This window comes from Anolis sagrei, chromosome 2, assembly GCF_037176765.1.
Source record: "Anolis sagrei isolate rAnoSag1 chromosome 2, rAnoSag1.mat, whole genome shotgun sequence".
In the NCBI taxonomy this organism is placed as follows: Eukaryota; Metazoa; Chordata; class Lepidosauria; order Squamata; family Dactyloidae; genus Anolis; species Anolis sagrei.
In genome coordinates this window covers 126900109-126918888 of record NC_090022.1, presented here as the reverse complement: position 1 = coordinate 126918888, position 18780 = coordinate 126900109, and the positions used below count along the sequence as shown (strand labels likewise).

The window sequence follows — 18780 nt, the reverse complement described above, 5'->3', positions numbered from 1 at the left end:
GGGTGGTAGGTGGGCAGCAAGGTCCTGCTCTAAAAAGGAGGGATGGAGGTAAGAGCATTAAAATCAGCAAGCCTCCATTACTTGAGCAGCTGAAATTTATCACCGCTCTGCCTGTGTGGGTTGCTTGAATTCCTTCAGTTTAACGTGGTTTTCTTGCCAAAAAAAGAAAGCCACTTTCTCTCAGTCATTTCTTCTTTCTATCTGACATTTTCTTACACTTTATCCTCTTTTTAGCACGTGAGAAAGATGATTGCTGAGGAGTTGGGGCAGAAATTATTTGGAAAACTTTGAAGTCTCTAAAGCTGTGTTTGGCAGTCACTGATTTTTTTAAAAGAAGGAGCAGACATGGCATTTGTGTGAAATTCTTGGGGAATCATAGGATAGAATTTTAGAGTTAGAAAGGACCCCAAGGACCATATGTTCAAATTCCTGTCATTTAGGAATAAACATACAAAGAATTAATAAGAGATAGCTATCTATCTGTCAGGTATTTTCCTCTACCTCAGCAGAGTACAGGAACTGTCCCCAAGCCACTAACCAGCTAGGCCCCAGATTCCCAGAGTGATGCAGGAACTTTCCTGTGCAATAAAGAGTCCACACATAGATGTTCTTTTACTGCAGGATGCAGGAATGCTTTATTTTCAGTTGCTTTAGAACAGGGGTTTTCAAACTGTGCTCCTTGGAGTCCTTGGGGCTCCGCGAGTCATAGTGAGGGGCTTTGCAGTGCCATGCTGCTTTCTGCCTCTTCCTGCTTCTTAAGAAATGCATAGAAATTGTTACAAACACTGGATGACCATCTGTTGGGAGTTCTTTTATGGCAGAAGAAGTTTGGACTGTATGGTCCCTAGGGTCTTCCATTGAAATACTGTTAGGTTTATGTTGGCTAAAATTGTTCTTCATTTTAAATATTGTATTTTTCTTTCTTCCTTTCTTTTGCACACAAATGAGATATGTGCAGTGTGCATAGGAATTTGTTCATGTTTTTTTCAATTAGTTCACACGGTCTCCATCCATCTGCCACTGGCCCGGCTCATCTGTCAAATTTTAAAAAATAATGTGGCCCATGTCCAAAAAATTGTCCATGTCGCACACACACACACACTTCTTGGGGTTCCTTGATAAACCTTTGCTTCAAAAAGGGTACAGTGGCTGAAAAAGTTTGAGAATCCCTGCTCTGGAAGATATATACAGAGTTATATGTACAACAATACAAGCTCTCTCTGTCTGAGCCTCTCTGTCACCTATCCAAGAAACCTACAGCTCTACACTGAGCACATGGGAGGTACCTGCTTTTATACCCTTGCCCATGAATCACTAGCTCAGTCATGTGACTCTGTTAATCTACAGGCTGCCTGGGCCTAGACATGATTGACTCTACATTTTGCCATGTGGTCAGACCTAAAGGCCTCAGTACTTGCCTATTTCATGTATGCCAGTAATTTCAAAATTTTGACACTACCTTTGTTTTGACCTTCAAAGAAGAAGAGAAGGGCAGTTTACTCCAATGTAGAGCATCTCCTACCTTCGAGAAATCTTTCCTAATGTTTAGATGGAAATTATCTTCTAGCAACTCAAATACTTTAAACCTACTGGATCTTTGAATTCTTGCCATTTGATGAGCCTGAAGAACCCGTGATAGTTTTTGTATGGTAAGAGTAGTCTCCACTCCCCATGCTGTCGATGGAGAATGTCTGAGGCTGTTGTAGGTTGATTGTCATTAAAAATAACACTGTTCTATAACGGAAATTGAATAGCCTCCGTGAAATGAACTCATATCCTTAACTGACTTGCTGCATTGAAAAAGTTTCTGCAACCAATAAATCTGGGGAAAATAATTCGTAAAGAGTCCAGTGAGAGTTGGAGGTTGAGTAGGCAGTGATCTTCAGGTCGCTGCATTTCATTCACCAGCCTGACCCAGTGTGCAGCGCTCAGGGTATATGGATTTCTCCTTGCACTGCACTGTCATATGAATGGAGACAGTTAGGATCTTCTGCACCTGGGGCTAATATTGTGCCCTTAGGACCCTGTGATGGGGGGTGGGGGGCAGGCGTGCAGACTACCAGAAAAACAGAAACTCTGTTTTCCTTCTGTGCTGGCGTAATAGCATCCTTTATTCCATGCTATCCTATGCTTTACGTTGGAAATGAGTTGAAGGCACACAACAACTATAAACATGGTATTTGGGGCAGCCATGGATATATGTTGTTTAACAGGGGAGACCACAGCATTTTCTCCCATCCATACCACTTTGAAAAAGTTAGGTCAGGAATGGACAGCTCCCATGGTAGAAGGGAGCAATTTTTGCTATAAGAAGGAGCTGCACCTCTTGAATTTAAGACTTTTCAGCTGAAAATCAGTTCTTTGGGATAACTGGTCACCATCTTCTATTTTTTCTTTCTTTTTCTTTTTAATTTTTAATAAGTTGTTTACAACAAATAAAGTCAACAATGATACGCTATAATAAAGTCATTTTACTTTTGACAATTTAAACATTTTTTCCTTGAACATTGCTTGTGTGTGTGTGTATAGGAATTAATTAAAGGCCTTAATGTTAATAATTAATAAAGTGAGATGATGATAATAATAGGATACCTAAATTAGTTTAAAACATCCTTATCTAAACTATACAGTACTTATAGTTCTAATATAATTCTTCTAATTACTTACATATATTTAGCTTTTTTTTCTTTCCCCTGCCCCCTTTCCCCTTCTTTGTGCCACCTTCCCTTGGACCAACTTATTTAACTTTTATCTCCAAATTTTCATTGTTTTTGTTGCAGGGTTATTCCCCTGCCCTTCAGTAAACCCAAATTCTATAACTTCCCTCATATTTTCCAAAAGTATGTTCATTTCCATATTCCCTTTTTAACTTTGATGTAACAAGTCAGTTTGTCACAAATCACTATATTGCACTGATACATGCAATTTTACTTCCTAATCATTCTTTCTATACTTGTCATCTTTAAATCCCAAATCTTTTATTTTCATAATTTCTCTTATTTTAAATTCTTCTTTTAGTTCTTTTTCAGGTTTACAGGGAATTTTTCTATTATCAATACTGGTGTTAAAGGTGATCTTCCTGGCATCAACTTTATTTTATATTTTCTCCAAATTTCCAAAACATTTCAAAAGAAGGGATTACTTATTATATCAGTTCTTCTTATAGTTTCCATTTTTAACTAGGAAAAATATATTCCAATTTCAAATCTATTCTTTTATCGTCTCCTTCTAACAATTCCAAATCTCCTTGATTTCCTAAGCCTTCTACTATATATCTCATTTGATTGGTTTGGTAATGTAGCTTAATGTTTGGGAGACCTAAGCTACCTTCTTTTTTGTGGTTTATACAATTTACTTTTACTGATATTTTAAAATTTCAATTAAAGAGGAAATTTAACATATTTTGCCAGTTTTTAACATTCTTGTTCCATTTTTTTAAAGGTAGCATTCCAAATAAGACATTTAGTTTAGGTAATAGCTTCATTTTAACCAGAGCAATCCTACCAAACCATGATAGCTTAAATTTAGCATATTCTGTCAATTTAATATGCACTTCCTTTTTCAGTTTGGTAAAATTATTTATCTCTAAATTCTCTTCTTATTTTTATTTCTGTTTTTTTTACTGCTTTTCAGCCAGGTTTTGTTGTTTTTCTAAGAGGTGCTAGGGTTTGAAGGAAATGGGTATGCTCTGAGTGATACCATTGCTTTAGCAATATTTGGAAGCATTCGAAGTTCCCTACTCCAAATATTTAAATTGGGGGAAGGGGTTAGAGGAAATGTGGCCACAGAAAAGGGTTCAAGGCTGTATGTGCCCCCAGTCTACTTCTGAAATAGCCTTAATCTATAAAAAATGTAATGTTTGTTTGTGGGATTAACATAATTCAAAAACCACTGAATGAATTGACATCAAATATGGACACAACACACCTATCAGGCCAACGAGTGACCATCACTCATAAAAACACTGAAAAACACAGCGGAAGGGACTTAATAGCCAAAGAAGCAAAAATGACTCCCTCTGGCAAACAACACACACAATAGCATATCCATACTCTCTTACAGACTATAGCTCCCAGCATCCCCTGGACCAGGCCCTTTAGGAGAGGTGGATGATCCAAATGCACTACTTCCAAGATGCAAGCTTTCTTCTCCTTGAATTTCTTTGAGAGCATCCCAATCTCTGCATATTTTCAATTTCCTATTCCTGGACTGCAACTTCCAGCAATCCTCCAGATAGATAAGGTAGATAGATTAGATAAAGATAGATAGATAGATAGATAGATAGATAGATAGATAGGTAGATAGGTAGATAGGTAGATCAGGAGGACTGCTGGGAGTTGCAGTCCAAGAATAAGTAGAGAAGGAAGAAAGGGAGAAAGAGGAAGGGAAAGAAAAGGAGGGAAGGAAGGGAAGAAGAAGAGAAGGAAGGGAGAAGGAAAGGAAAGAAAAGAAAAGAAGGAAGGAAAGAAGGAAGGAAGGAAAGAGGGAGGGGAGGAAGGAGAGAAAGAAAGACTGAAAGAGGGAGGGAAGGTTGGCCACAGCAACGTGTGGTGGGTACAGCTAGTTCTATGTAAAATCATCTGGTGGACCCTATGAAGACATCACAGGTTAGTAGAACAAGCCCAGACTGATTGCAAGAGCGTATTGCTCTTGCAATCAGTCTGGGTTTGTTTTACTAACCTTATTGTTTGAAAGCTTATTTGTCAGTAGATTGTGCCAAAATTGTCAATAGGTCTGTCTGTTAAAAAAAAATGGGGTCCAGCTGCATTAAGACGTCTGTTTCCCATTTTGGATTGAGGACATATTACATTGAAATGGAAGCTTGCAGTGATTGATGGAGAAAGGCATTGCTATGCATAGCTTGATGTGAGCCTCCTGCTGTCTTTAACCAATCAATTGGATTGTCTAATTGTTTACATAAGTTTAATTAAGTCTGATAGATCTCACATCAGGCAGATAATAGTTTGTTTGGGGACAAAAGAGTGCTAAGATAAAAATGGAGGAAAATTGAACAAAGTGTTTGTGTGTGTGTGTGTGTGTGTGTGTGTGGGAAGCCTGGCACTTAACAGATGAAACCATTCACATTCCTTGTAATTTGGGTGCTGTAATTAATACAGGATTTAATTCTGGGCCCTGCTTGTTTAGTAATAATACTTTCCTGCTTGGAAAGCCCAAATATATGGATAAGATCCTTGAAGCAATGAAGGTAACCACATGTTTCCTAGACTTTTCCCTTTCTTGACTAAACAGCCAGAGGAGGGCTGAAAAGAGTGATCGGTGTCTTTACAGCAAGATAGGTCCCAATACACCCAACATACCTGGAAAAGACAGTTGTAAGACTTCGGTTTTGGTCTTTTGTAGGCCATTTTGAATATCCCAGTACAGGGAAAAAGCTGGATATAGATTAACAGCAATAATAACAACTCTGAGCATTACTAAGCTTTAAATCAATGATAAAAGTCTGATTCAGCCACCATCTGGTTTGATGATAAACAGGCTTATTAGTCTTAAAGAATTATTTTCACATTTAAATACCTTTCATTCATGTTTTTATTGGCAGCTTGTTGACTACAGGGTTGAATTCAGTAAATGGTGGGTGACACAATTCAAGACCATCAAGTTTCCCTCCCAAGGAACAGTCTTTGACTTTTACATTGACCCTGAAACAAAGAAATTTGAGCTTTGGTCCAAACTCATCCCTAAATTTGAGTTTGATCCAGAGATGCCATTGCAGGTAAGTGATTAATCTTCTTGGTGAAAGATGCAAATAAGAAAGATGTCACGTAGGACATCTTTGGTTAATTTGAGTTTTTTATTATCCAAGTGAGAAAGCTACCCCCAGAAATCCCAGTCTGATTACTAGGTGTTTGGAGTTGTGGGAGATGAAATCCAAAACACCTGGATGACAAAAGGTTGGGAAACACTGCTCTATTATAGTTCTATGGTCAACTTTCACCAGAAGTTGACCAAATGTGATGGAGGACCTAGAGATGCTTAGGGCCCATCCAGACAGGGCCTGAAGCGCACGAGCTCGTGCGCTTTTACCAAAGGACACCTCTGGTAAAAACAAATTAATTTAGGACAAAGCAGGAAAACTCTGCTTTGTCCCAAATTAATTAGATACTGGATTAGATCCGCGTCTTCCTGAAAGACCCAGGTTTAATCCAATATGGGCCATGTGTGGACTGCCTCCTCGGAAGTGCTGGAACTTCTGACGAGGCAGTCTTCACATCCCTTTTGCATTTCCTGGACTGAATCAGTCTGGAAAACCGAAAGGCTGTAACCCTATCCTCAAAACCCCTTAAAAACTCCTTAAAAAAAGAAATTAAGTTACCCGACCACCATTACCCTGCTGCTGGAGTTCTCCTAGTTCATAGAAATGACTCACCAGGAGAAGGCGAGGAGGAGCGATTTTCCTCCTCACCCTCTTCTCCTGGCATGTCATTTCTACATGCCAGGAGGACTCTGGCACCAGGGCAATGGTGGCCAGGTAAGTTATTTTCTTTTTAAGGGGTTTTAAGGGGTTTGGGGGAGGAGGTTAGGGTGTCTGGGTGTTCTCCCAGAAAGTTCCAGGAACACATCTAGACACCCAGTGCTGAAAGCTAGGTTTTCAGGCCAGTGTGGGAACAGAAGGCCACTTTGACCTGGATATTTTAAACTCAGGTTAGCAAGGTCTTCTTCCCTGTCTGGAACTGGCCTTAGAGAGAAGTTATTTAAAAAACCATCTTAATCAAATCTAGGTGTATGCATTTTATTAAATAATGCCACGGAGAAGATCCAAATATTCTATATTTCAGCTTGAGGCTTTCTTTCTTTCAGTTCAAGTAAGAAGGCTGCTACTGGCCATTAGCTTCATTGTATAATAATATGAAAATATGCAGGGCTAAGAGGAATTGGTTCATACATTACTCCCTAAAGGATTGTGTGTGTGTGTGTGTTTAGGATTCGCTGGGAATTTGGAATAGGCTCTGGTAGGTAATGTTAATACAAAGGAAGGTTAGTTCTTTATTTTTTAAAATCTGTGTTATTTCTCTTCTCGGTTTATTTACATCTTGACAGGTCCATTATGGCATCCTGAACATATTGTGGTATCCTCTGACTTAGAAATTATTTAAATTTTTCAGAGTCAGGGTATTCCTTAGGGATGCTGGCAATGGAAGCATTCCGTTATTTTGATGTTGTCTGATACACACCACAAATTTATATTGCTGTCTAGGGTCAGGGATTATCAAAGTCACAAAATAGGTTCACAAAGGCAACTTATTTGAAAACCGTTGTATTTCTCAGCTGCCTTTTCCCAAGGCCCAGGAGACACCTTTCAAAGCATTTTCATACATGACCTATGCTGACACTTAACAAGATCTTTTTTATATTCAAGGGCAACTGGACTCATGAACTATGATGTTTTTGCTTGAGATCTTTTGGTTGATTCAAGCCAATGACAATTTTCAGGCGAGTGACACAAGAGATTTTATTAGCTGGCATCGTTCAGTGAAGCAGAAAGCAGGATAGAGATAGTTCTGTGAACTCAGCAATTTGGACCTCCTTAATGCCAAGTGCCTTGGACTATTTTTATTAATCAGTCAAACTTTGAAGGCATTTCCCCCCAAAACTTGCAATGCCCCAATTTAACAATCTATTCATCTACATGTGCACAGCTAGGTCTGGCTGTACTCTAGAAGATGCATACATCTACGGCCATTTGTTTATTTGCCTCATTGCAGCTTTTTTTTTAAAAAAGTTATGTTTGAAACAGTAGAGACACCACAGCATTTTGCTGAAAACCATCAGTTACTGTTAAGTGTCATCATCATCACAATGAATGGTGGTTTGAAAGACACATTTTGGCAGATGCCATATTGTACCACTTGCTGATGACACATTTCTGGCTTGCCCTGCCTTGTTGTTTAGGGGCTCAGTCTAAATGCTATTAATCTCTTCAGGCATGCCTGGTACATACCAGTGAAACCATCCGTGTGCGCTACTTTATGGATCGGCTCCTGGAGAGACGCAGACCAGTCATGCTGGTAGGAAATGCTGGCACAGGAAAGTCCGTGATTGTTGGTGACAAGCTGTCCTTGCTGGATTCAGAAGAGTACCTGGTGAAAAATGTTCCCTTTAATTATTACACCACATCTGCCATGCTGCAGGGTAAGTCAACACGCAAGGCAACAAATTAGTTATTAGTTTTATTTACTTATTTATTGTCAAAAGCATTGCATAAATAAGTATAAAAATAGAGGGATCACAAGCGGTTAAATATTTTTTTGACCAAAAACGGCCAACAGCAACCGCATTGTCTGTAGCTTTAAACAATTCTTCCACTGTGCATGAGGCAGGGCATTGTAGACAAACATACAAATTCAGAGTTATTAAAGTAAATCAGTTGTTTAAAAGAAACATTTCTTTTCTGTTATCAAAAAGTACTTTTTCAATGCTAAGCATGGCAGAATATTAGTTCTGAAATGTTGTTCGGTACTATTCAGCAGACCCTAGTAATAAATGGTTAGGGCCATTAATTAGGGCCCTGTTTTCTGAACTTTACCAGCTTTCCTGGCCCTATGTTTCCCCATTGGCCCAGCCCCCTAATAGCTGTGCAGCAGGCCTGGGAAAGAATGCCAGGTCCCACACTGACCATCAGGCAGGACCATGCTGGCACCTTACCCACTTCCCGTGCCCTAGTCTACTTTGTTCTGCCAGCCCAACCCTCCCATAGTTGTCAAGGCCCACTCTGGAATTCTGGCCATTGATAACTGAACTTGCTTGATGGAAATTAGAACTGAACTGGCTTTTAAGTTAAAATATGTACATCTGTTATATAGTATGATGTTTTTGTTTTTCAATGATTTTTAATGAATATTCTGTATGACTGTATGTAAGTGCAATGCTTTACCTATGTTGGAAACCACCCTGTGTCCCCTCGCGGAGATAGAGTGGTATGCAAATAAAAGATTATGTTGATGATGATGATCATTGCTGTTGTTGTTAAGGATAATAGAATAATAAAGGTTGGAAGAGGCCCCAAGGACCATCCAGCCCAACCTGCTGCCGTGCTTCAACTGCAGTCCTGACAGATGGCCATTCAAGTCTTAGTTTTTTTTAAAAAATCTCCTGAGAAAGAGACTCCAGCCTCTTCTACACGTTTATATGATCCAGATTATCAAAGCAGATAATCCACATTTTAACTGGATTATCTGAATCTACATTACTATATAATCCACTTCAAAGCAAATAATCTGGATTTTATATGGCAGTGTAGAAGGGACCTGAGGCAGCATCTTCTATTGCTGGAGCGCTCTTACCATAAGGAAATTCTTCCAAATCTTTAGATGGAATCAGGCCTGTAGTGAGGGGTTTTTTTAGGGGTTCAACCCCCCCCCCGAAAATTTTCAGGTTAAAAAAAAACAAACCCTGGTTTACTCATGAATTTTAACTGGTTAACCAAATTCCCATGCTAAGTCTATGAGACACAAAAAATTAAGAGTCCCTCCAGAACTGCAAGCACTATCTCAGGCAAATATTGACAATTTATTCACACTGTCATTACTTGCAGCAATAGCCGATGTAGTGAAGCAACCAAGTTTGGGGGGGGGGGTGTTGAATGCTCTCATTAAGGAGGCCAGACTTGGTGGAGGTGGTTGACAGGGGCGGTGCTGCAGGCTATTGAAGGCTGCTCTGCCCCTGCTGTGCTCTTCTTTGCTTCAGCGTGAGCTAGGAGGCAGGTTTCAACCCCCCCTTCAAATTTTCACCTCCCCCCAAATTTTCAACCCTCCCCGAATTTTGTTTTCTGGCTACAGCCCTGGATGGAATCTCTTTCCTGTAGTTAATTGTTTCTATTTGTTTTTATTTTCCTTAAATAAATTTAACATATGGAACTCAATTATTACAGCATAGAGGAAACAGAACCCTTTCTCAAGTGGAATAGTAATCTAAATGTCAAGGAAATTCTGGGAACATATTCTCAGTAAAGTGAAAGAGAACCTAAGATTTGGTTGAAACTGCAAATTGTAATTGAAGAAAGGTTTTCTTTATTCTTAGAAGCAAAAAATGTGCTAGAGAATTAGTTAGCAATATCATAATACCAGAAGCCATAAGGCATGATTGGGATCAATTGTATAGTTTTGTTTAAAGCGTGGACTAGATAAATACACTTGAAGTTAAGAGTCTTTGATAACTGTCACATAATCAGGATATGGAGCTCATTAGCAATCATGTTCTGAAGGGAAAAGATTGCTTCATCAATGCAGAAGGACCTCAGTATCCGTGGATCCTGCATCCATGAATTCAACTGTCCATGGCTTGAAAATATTAGGGGGTAATAACAATCCCCCTAATGAAGTGACTGGACTGACCTTGAGGGAGCTGGGGGTGGTAACGGCCGACAGGGAGCTGTGGCGTGGGCTGGTCCATGAGGTCACGAAGAGTCGGAGACGACTGAACGAATGAACAACAACAACAATAACAATCCAAAAAGCAAATCTTTGTTTTGTCATTTTCTAATAGGGGCACCATTTTGCTATGTCATTTGATATAATGGCTTGAGCACCCATGGGTTTTGGTAATCCCAGCGGATACCAAAGATCCATATTGCTTCATTGTTCAATATGCCATTGAAGGCTTTTCTGGCTGGAATCACTGGGTTTACTTCATTGTTGTTTGCTGTCAAGTTGACGCTGTCTTATGACATACCTATGAATGAGAGAGCAGCAAGAGCTCTGGTCATCAAATGCTCTGCTCAAGTTTTGCAAACTCAGGACCAGGGCTTTATTACTTGTATTTTCCTGCATTTTAGAGGTTGGATGGCTCTTATGCACTTTTCCAACTCCGATTCTGTCATCTATCCATCTGTATCATGGCCTCTCTCTTTTCATACTACATTCCACTTTACCCAGCATTATCATCTTTTCTGCTTTGCTTTACACTAAGCATACTGTTTCCAATAGTGGCTGAAGTCCACACTGAATCAATAAACAGAGGTAATAAGTTACTGAGCCTTTATACTTTTGAAGACATCCTGCCCATTGTCCTGCCAATGTGTTGATTTCCACCAGCAATGCATCTCACACTGATCCGTGTCATTGCAATTTTGCCCTCAGTAAGATGCAAATTTCTCATTGTTTAATCATTCACAATTAGAAAATCCAGTGTGTTTAAAACAGTCTGAGAAGAATTGTGTGTGCAATCTGCTGTGCACAAATTGACTTTTCATGAGGTAAGTAAGGTATTTCTGTGGTTTGACTTTTCCATTGCAGTGTTTGATTTGAGCCTCAAATATTGAGATCTTTAAAAAGCTTTTTGGAGCTGTAATTGAACATGCTATTTAAATATTTGAACATAAAAGCTGGGATATATGGAAACAGGCATTCTGGTAATTTATAAGTTTTGCAGCAACAAAATAAATAGTTCCAGCTAGAAAGAGCTGGTGATGGAGACGGCTTCAGGCAAATTTTCATTTCCTACAGCTTCTTCATCCCTTAATAATCTCAAGTGGAAACATGGTCACAATTTAATAAGGACCATAAATAAAGATAGGATGTTTCATATGTGAAATGCCCCGAGGTGACTGTACATTAATACTCACATGTCCATGCTTTCAGTATTGATGTTGCTACAGTCTGTTGTGTATACCGAGCACTTCTGGGCATGTTTCTGGCCTTCTGTGCACCAGGACATCCAGGACAGTTAGGAGTTTTGATCTTAATGTTTGGAGAGCCTGGAACTTTTTCAGATGATAGGAACCTGTATTTTTGTTGTGTACTGGATTGTTAGGTGACGGAAGTCCTTAATTCAAATAGCTTTGTCTCTCCCAGATAAGATACCACATTCTCTATGGGGAAAGTGAGCAAGATGTGAATGGACCCGAGACCAAAGTTTGATCTCACCACACACACACACACACACAATATACATACATACATATACATATATATATACACGCACATATACATATATGTATACATATACATATATGTATATGTATATGTATGTATGATTCAGACAGAGACCCATTTTTATCCACAGCTATTGAACTGAAATGCTGTACTGTTAAATGGCTTTTGTACAAAGGTTCTGGAAGTGTACTTTGGTTTTATGGGTAGCCTTTTACCCTCATGGATAGGAAAGGAAGGGTATTAATTACAGTTATTAAACGAGCCTGCAATTTTTCTTAAAAGAGAATGATGTTTATGAGAATTCAGCATAACCCATTGGTGTTGTCAGACCTGGGAAGAAGATATGTCTTCTTCCCTATACATTTATTTCCCACCAGCAAGAAAGGCAATTACTTGAAGTGGAGAGCTATAGACAAATATCAGCAAGTTTTTAATATTTACTTGGACTGTAAGCTATGGCTAGAGACTAAGGCAGGGAATCTGAGTCACTTATTTAAATTGTGGATACATATGAGAATGGGCTTTAAGTTCAGGTATTCTTGTAGTGACTGATATTGGCTTTCTAGTTTTTGAAGGAAGCAGTCCTGCTTGTCACCTGCTATCTGATCCATTTTTAAATAAACTAAATGCCATGGAATGAACCTGGGTCCTCCTGTCATGTACAACATGTACATCGCCTCCCTTTCCTACCACTTCTCTATGTAAAATGGCCTTCTTCCGAAGTCTTTGTGCTGAGCTTAGAAATGTGATTTTGGACCACAGCTCCCAATTCCCAGCCTCATTTAAGTGGCTGGGACATTTCCATACACAGAAGATTTGTATCTGCAAGCAAATATTAATGGGCAGGCACAAATATGTAACATCGCACTGAAAACATTAGGAGATGCTTCGTGTGACCTGGAAGAGCCTTGCATTTCTTTAAAATGTTTATATTTCTCCTCGTGGTCATGCAGTTTAACAGATTTTCGGATGCAATTAGTTTTAAAACATAATGTGCTAAATCCTGGAAAAGATTCTCCAAAAGGCCATTGAGCATTGTAAATCCCATTTCAAGCTATAGAGCCTTGCGCAAGGTTTCTCCATGTGGCAAATCTGCCCCCTGAGATTTCCACAGAAATGGATGTCTCCCAGCTCTGAGGCCGCGGGGAAGCATGGCAGATGCTTAATAACCTCAAAACACTGTGGTTGTTTATTCCAGTATAATTGGGATGTATGTATTTGTGGTTTTGGATATTATTGTGAGTGACATTCTCAGATTAAAATGCTGCTTTTATGAACATGTCATCATTTGATGTCTTAGTAATTGCATTTCAGTTCCATATATCTCTTGCATATTTGTTAAATCCCTGAAAGGGGATGTTTTCTATGTTAATTAAGCTCCAATTAAATGCTTATTTGAAAGACATGATCTCTTTCCCAGAAATTTCGAATTTGGGGGTGTGAGGGGGGTGGTTTTTTTTTGAGAGAGGACGATTGTGTGCAGAGAGAGGTATTATCTTTCACCAGCACTTCAGGTTCTTTTGTGTCACAAACTGTCTGATGGAAATCAGATGGATTCTTAGCAGCGGAGGCTGAATGCAAAACAAAAAGCATTTTTAATAACCTGTAAATATGTAATAAGTGTTGCGCAAGGCAAATGATAAATCTCCCTTTAATAGCTTGACGGTGTGATTATTAAGAAGTTCACTGTGAATTACAGGATGCAGACATTTGCAAATATTTTATTCATTTAGAATCTCTAAGCCTTGGAGAAGTATTGCTGTGAGCTAGGGTTCATATAATGTAACTAACAGAAAAGAAAACCTGCAATCCTTTATGCATTTACCTTTCAATAAACCTTGTTGAAGTTAATGGCACTTGCTTCTGCATAGGATTGCACGGTAATTGTCTAGGGCTTGTAATGGATCTAAGGTGGTGTTTTCTGGTATAGATGTGTGTAGTACAGTGTTGGTATAAACAGCAGCTTCTTAATACTTGTACTTATAGCAAGCAATACTCTTGTGGTAAAGGTAAAGGTTTCCCTTGGCATTAAGTCTAGTTGTGTTCAACTCTGGGGAGTAGTGCTCATTTCCATTTCTAAGCCAAAGAGCCAGTGTTGTCTGTAGACACCTCCAAGGTCATAACTACATGGAACACTGTTACCTTCCCACCTATTGATCTACTCACATGTACATGTTTTCAAATGGCTACATTGGCAGAATGGGGCTAACAGTGGGAGCTCACTCCGCTGCCTGGATTTGAACTGCTGACCTTTTGGTCAGCAAGTTCAGCAGCTCAGCAGTTTAACCCACTGCACCACTGGGGGTATAATCTATAACAGGGGTCCTCTAACTTTTAAAACAGAGGGCCAGGTCACAATCCCTTGAACTATTGATGGGCTGGATTATAATTTGAAAAAAACATGAATGAATTCCTATGCACATTGCACATATTTTATTTGTAGTGCAAAAAACACTAAAAAACAATACAATAATTAAAATGAAGGACAATGTTAACAAATATAAACTTATTAGTATTTTGGGAGCCCCCAGTGGTGCAGTGGGTTAAACCCCTATGCCGGCAGGACTGAAGACGACAGGTCACAGGTTCGAATCTGGGGAGAGGCGGATGAGCTCCCTCTATCAGCTCCAGCTCCTCATGCGGGGACATGAGAGAAGCCTCCCACAAGGATGATAAAAACATCAAATCATCCAGGCATCCCCTGGGCAACGTCCTTGCAGACAGCCAATTCTCTCACACCAGAAGCGACTTGCAGTTTTTCAAGTCACTCCTGACATGACAAAAAATAAATAAATAAGTATTTCAATAGGAAGTGTGGGCCTGCTTTTGGCTGATATGATAGGATTGTTGTTGTGTGCTTTCAAGTTGTTTCAGACTTAGGTTAACCCTGAGCGAGGGCCGGGTAAATGACCTTGGAGGGCCGGATATGGCCCCCGGGCCTTAGTTTGAGGACCCTTGATCCATACATTCAATTGTTACCTCCCTTTGGGAATGGGATTAATCTGTCATAAGCATGAACATGTGAAGTGGCATTAAAAGTGACATACTCATTGGAGATAAAAGCAAAGGGAATCTTATTTTTCTCCTTTTTCAAAAAAATGTTGTTATATGGTTTGATAATTTCTAAAAACTGGAGATCCAGATTCTTTTTGGGTGTACCAAAGTAAAAAGTGAGGCATTCAGACACATCTATGAATGTTTTATAGTGGCCTTCCTGAAGCAGCCATTATTCCTATTTTTTTTTATTCCTCCTCTTTTTTCTCTTAATCATTTCTACTTGTTCATATCATAGGGAAATTGAAGTTTCTTTCATATCTTCATGTTAGGCCAGAGTAATATTCCTGGCTGGGGCTGCATTGCAGGGGTGGAAATGGTTGTTTCCCACTTGGTGTTATAAATGCTGTAGCTGTAGGAAAGAATTCCTTTCCCCAGGATCCACTAGGCAGAAGAAAATGTGATATGCGTTTGAGTGGTGTCCTCTGTCTGTCCACATGAAATTTCCTGTGGCACTTTTTTCTTTGATATCATTTCATCCACTTTCCATTTCATTTGTTCATGTGTAAGATTCAACATCTTTAAGCAAAGACTAGTAAAAAGGGCATGCCATAACACTTCTAATCTCACTTCAAAGTGGTATATACAATTTCAGTTTGATGGATGCTGTGCTGTTCCGACTTACCCTTCATCTTACTTTGGATTCTTGGGCAATGGCTTTGGGCAGTATTTGTCTAGCTTAATATTTCATTTGTTCAGAGAGTTTGCATTGTGCCTGCGCTGTCTCTACAAGGCTCGAAACGGTTTGTCACTAATCATTTGCATAATGTGCAATGTGAACAGATGTCCAAATACTAAGGCAGGCAGCTCAGGCATCCCTTTATTGAGGAACTATTATTGGGTTCCCTCCTTTGAGAGAAATCTTTTTGACAGCTCTGATCTATATCTTTCAGCAACTACCCACCTTAGTCAATGACTTTTTCCTTGTCATGGACTTCTCATTGCTTCTGAAAGGCCAAAATATGGTTCCGAGGCCAAGTGTAAAGAGATCAATATCTTGGATGAATTATATACTATACCTTAGAATCATTACGCCACTGAAAAATACCGCTATGCTGTCCAAAGTTTTTTATTGACTTAATTCCAGATGGGCCTTTCATTTCAGTTTTTTAAAAGTTGTCCTAACCTTCATTACAGCTGCTTTTCTTCCTTTTCTTCCTTTTTTTTCCATAGCTGCTTATATTTTTCTAGCTCTGTGATCAAAGATGTACATGTAGCAAACCTATATCCAAATGACATTTTAAAAACTAAAGTGATACATGCCTGAGAGACAAAATTGGCTTTTCAAGGCATTGCCTAAGTGTAGAACGAAATGTAATGATGACCATAGGGCTGTTCCCCAAAGCAGGAATTCCATGTCAAGTTTGCCATTCTCTATGTTTTATATTAAGTAAATAAAATTAGTAGATGCAAGTGTGATACAGAGCTTGGGGAATTCATCTTTGAAGGTCATATTGACTTGTGGGGTCCAGAAGCATATTTTTAATAAGTTTTTAATTGCATGCCCTATATATGAAAGATCAGAAATGGGAAGTTAGAGGTAGGACAATAAATGCTAATGTCTCATTGCATGTCACCCTTCTCAAACATTGTGGGGGAACTGGGTGATTTGAGACAGTTTTAAACACTTGATTTTAACATGCTGATAATTGATTTTAGCATTTGTGTATGCTTATAGTTTATTTTATGTTCCGCCATTTACTGTTTGCCGTATATATGTTGTGCTCTTCACTGAGTCCCCTTCAGGGTGAGAAGGGTGGAATATAAATGTATTAAATTAATAAATTTAAGTAAATGGTGTGCTACACCCATGATCAATATACAGTGTTCCCTCACTACTTTGTGGTTCATTTTTTGCGGACTCACTGTTTTGCGTTTTTAAAGTAAATGCAGTAATGTAATATATTTACGCTGGAGCTGTGCCTCTTCTTGACATGTGCATCGTGGAAGATGCCAGTCTGGGAAGCTGCCTCCTGCAGGTTTCCCACTCGCCCAGCTCCTCCTCCTTGCCTGCTTCCTCCTCCCCCTCTTCCTCACTCTCCTCTGCAGATGGGAGCCCTTCCAGGTTGAAAGTGGGAGAGGGGAGGGAAGGGAAGGGAAGGAAGGGAAGGATGATGGACAGGTCTAGATGGGCAAATGGCAGATGGGTCGGGAGGGAGGAGGGGGACCCACATGATGTCACGAGACCAACCCGGTACAGGGAAACAAAGGCAGGAGAGGCGTCAAGCTCCCTTGCACAGCAGCTGCTTGAGACGCTACTTGCCTACATGAGATTGTGTGTGTGTGTGTGTGTATCTATCTATCTATCTATCTCATCCCTACTTCGCGTATTTTCACTTTTCATGGGTGGTTCTGGAATGTAACACCCACGATAAGTGAGGGAACACTGTAACATCTAGTTCAATTCTAGAAGGACTTAAAGATACAAAACAGCTTTAATTTCTTCCTCATCTTTTGTTTCAGTATTTAGCCACTTTCAGCTTTTAGTCCTTGGTGACATTTGCTCTCTACTTTATATACGGATAAACCTTTCATTCATTTTTTTCAAAGAGGCTTGTATAAGTCATTGGAAACCTCCAAGAGAGACTTTCTTTTTCATTCTGTTGTTTTCTGTTAAGAATGGTGTAGTGTGACACACACATCATTTTCATTGTGCCCTGAATTAGTGCATGGCTGTGGCTGCTTCATCATTGTATTGTCGGGATTCTGAAATTCTTAGCCTTTGTTTCCACTCAGCTGTTCTTGAGAACTCACTGGAGAAAAAGGCTGGGAGGAATTATGGACCTCCTGGCACTAAGAAGCTCATCTACTTCATTGATGATATGAACATGCCTGAAGTTGACACTTATGGAACAGTTCAGCCTCATACTCTCATTCGACAACATCTGGACTATGGACATTGGTAAGGCAGGGTGGACTAAGCTGTCTAATTATATATATATATATATATATATATATATCTCCAAAATCCACAAAGCAACAATACATTTATTGGTCAGCCAAGATGCACAAAATACAAAATGCAAGCTTTCAAATTTTCACAGACTTCTTCATTAGGAAAAAGAAGAAGAAGAAGAAAAGAGACCATGTCAGACTTACAGCCCTTCATTTTGTCTCAGATATTACTTCTCCTGCCAATTAAAATGGTCTGGAAGAATGCCAATGTAGGCAGAGGTCACTCCCCTTTTTTTAGCAATTTGGGGAGCAGGTAATAACAGGCAGGTAATACAATTTAAATCCCATTAGCAATAGAAAAGTAACTGAGATCTTGACTGTCCCTGTCTGACTACATCAGGACTAAATTAATCACTTATCTTATATGATTTTTAGCTTCTTTACCTGGCAAAGAAACCAGAGAAGTTTCTTTGCCAAGTAAAGAATTTTACATTTTAAAAACTTAAAATTTTAAGAATTCAAATATGTATTTTAGTGTTTTTGATACATTTAAATTGTCAAATACCACATTGCAAAATTCAGAGTAATGCAGAATCTGACAGATAACTCAGTTATGTTTTGCATAATAGTCAAAGAGATGTAGATCATATCATCCTATACTGCAATGACCAAAGAGATTTGAAGAAATAATGGGGAAAACATTTTGCATTTAATCAAACCCGGTAAGAATACACACTACATAGTCCTCTTTTGTGTAGTTTGGTAGACAGCACTTTAGTCCAGCATTCCATTGGCAGATTTCAGGCCAGGGTTCCCTTTTTCGTTAGTTTTCATCTCATCTCAGATGTCATCCCTATTATTTATATCTGGAAAAACAGAGCTCCTTGTAGGAGCCTAAATAGCATTGTACTCAAAGCAGATGTGCAGTAGCTCAATTCAA

At 39.2% G+C, this 18780-nt stretch overlaps 2 protein-coding genes across 2 annotated transcripts in view; both read left to right on the top strand.

Annotated features, from left to right (window-relative positions):
* The window catches only part of LOC137096190 (dynein axonemal heavy chain 9-like), a 44253-nt gene extending 41449 nt beyond the window's left edge, over window positions 1-2804 (top strand). Inside the window, exon 20 of the mRNA XM_067464815.1 lies at window positions 2781-2804. Within this exon, the coding sequence (XP_067320916.1) occupies window positions 2781-2804 (24 nt within the window). The remainder of the gene's footprint in view (window positions 1-2780) is intronic.
* A 2396-nt stretch (window positions 2805-5200) lies between these two features.
* LOC137096189 (dynein axonemal heavy chain 9-like) overlaps window positions 5201-18780 on the top strand; it is a 48074-nt gene continuing 34494 nt past the window's right edge. The window contains exons 1-4 of the mRNA XM_067464814.1: window positions 5201-5206; window positions 5561-5734; window positions 7944-8151; window positions 17682-17847. Coding sequence (XP_067320915.1) covers window positions 5201-5206; window positions 5561-5734; window positions 7944-8151; window positions 17682-17847 — 554 coding nt within the window. The remainder of the gene's footprint in view (window positions 5207-5560; window positions 5735-7943; window positions 8152-17681; window positions 17848-18780) is intronic.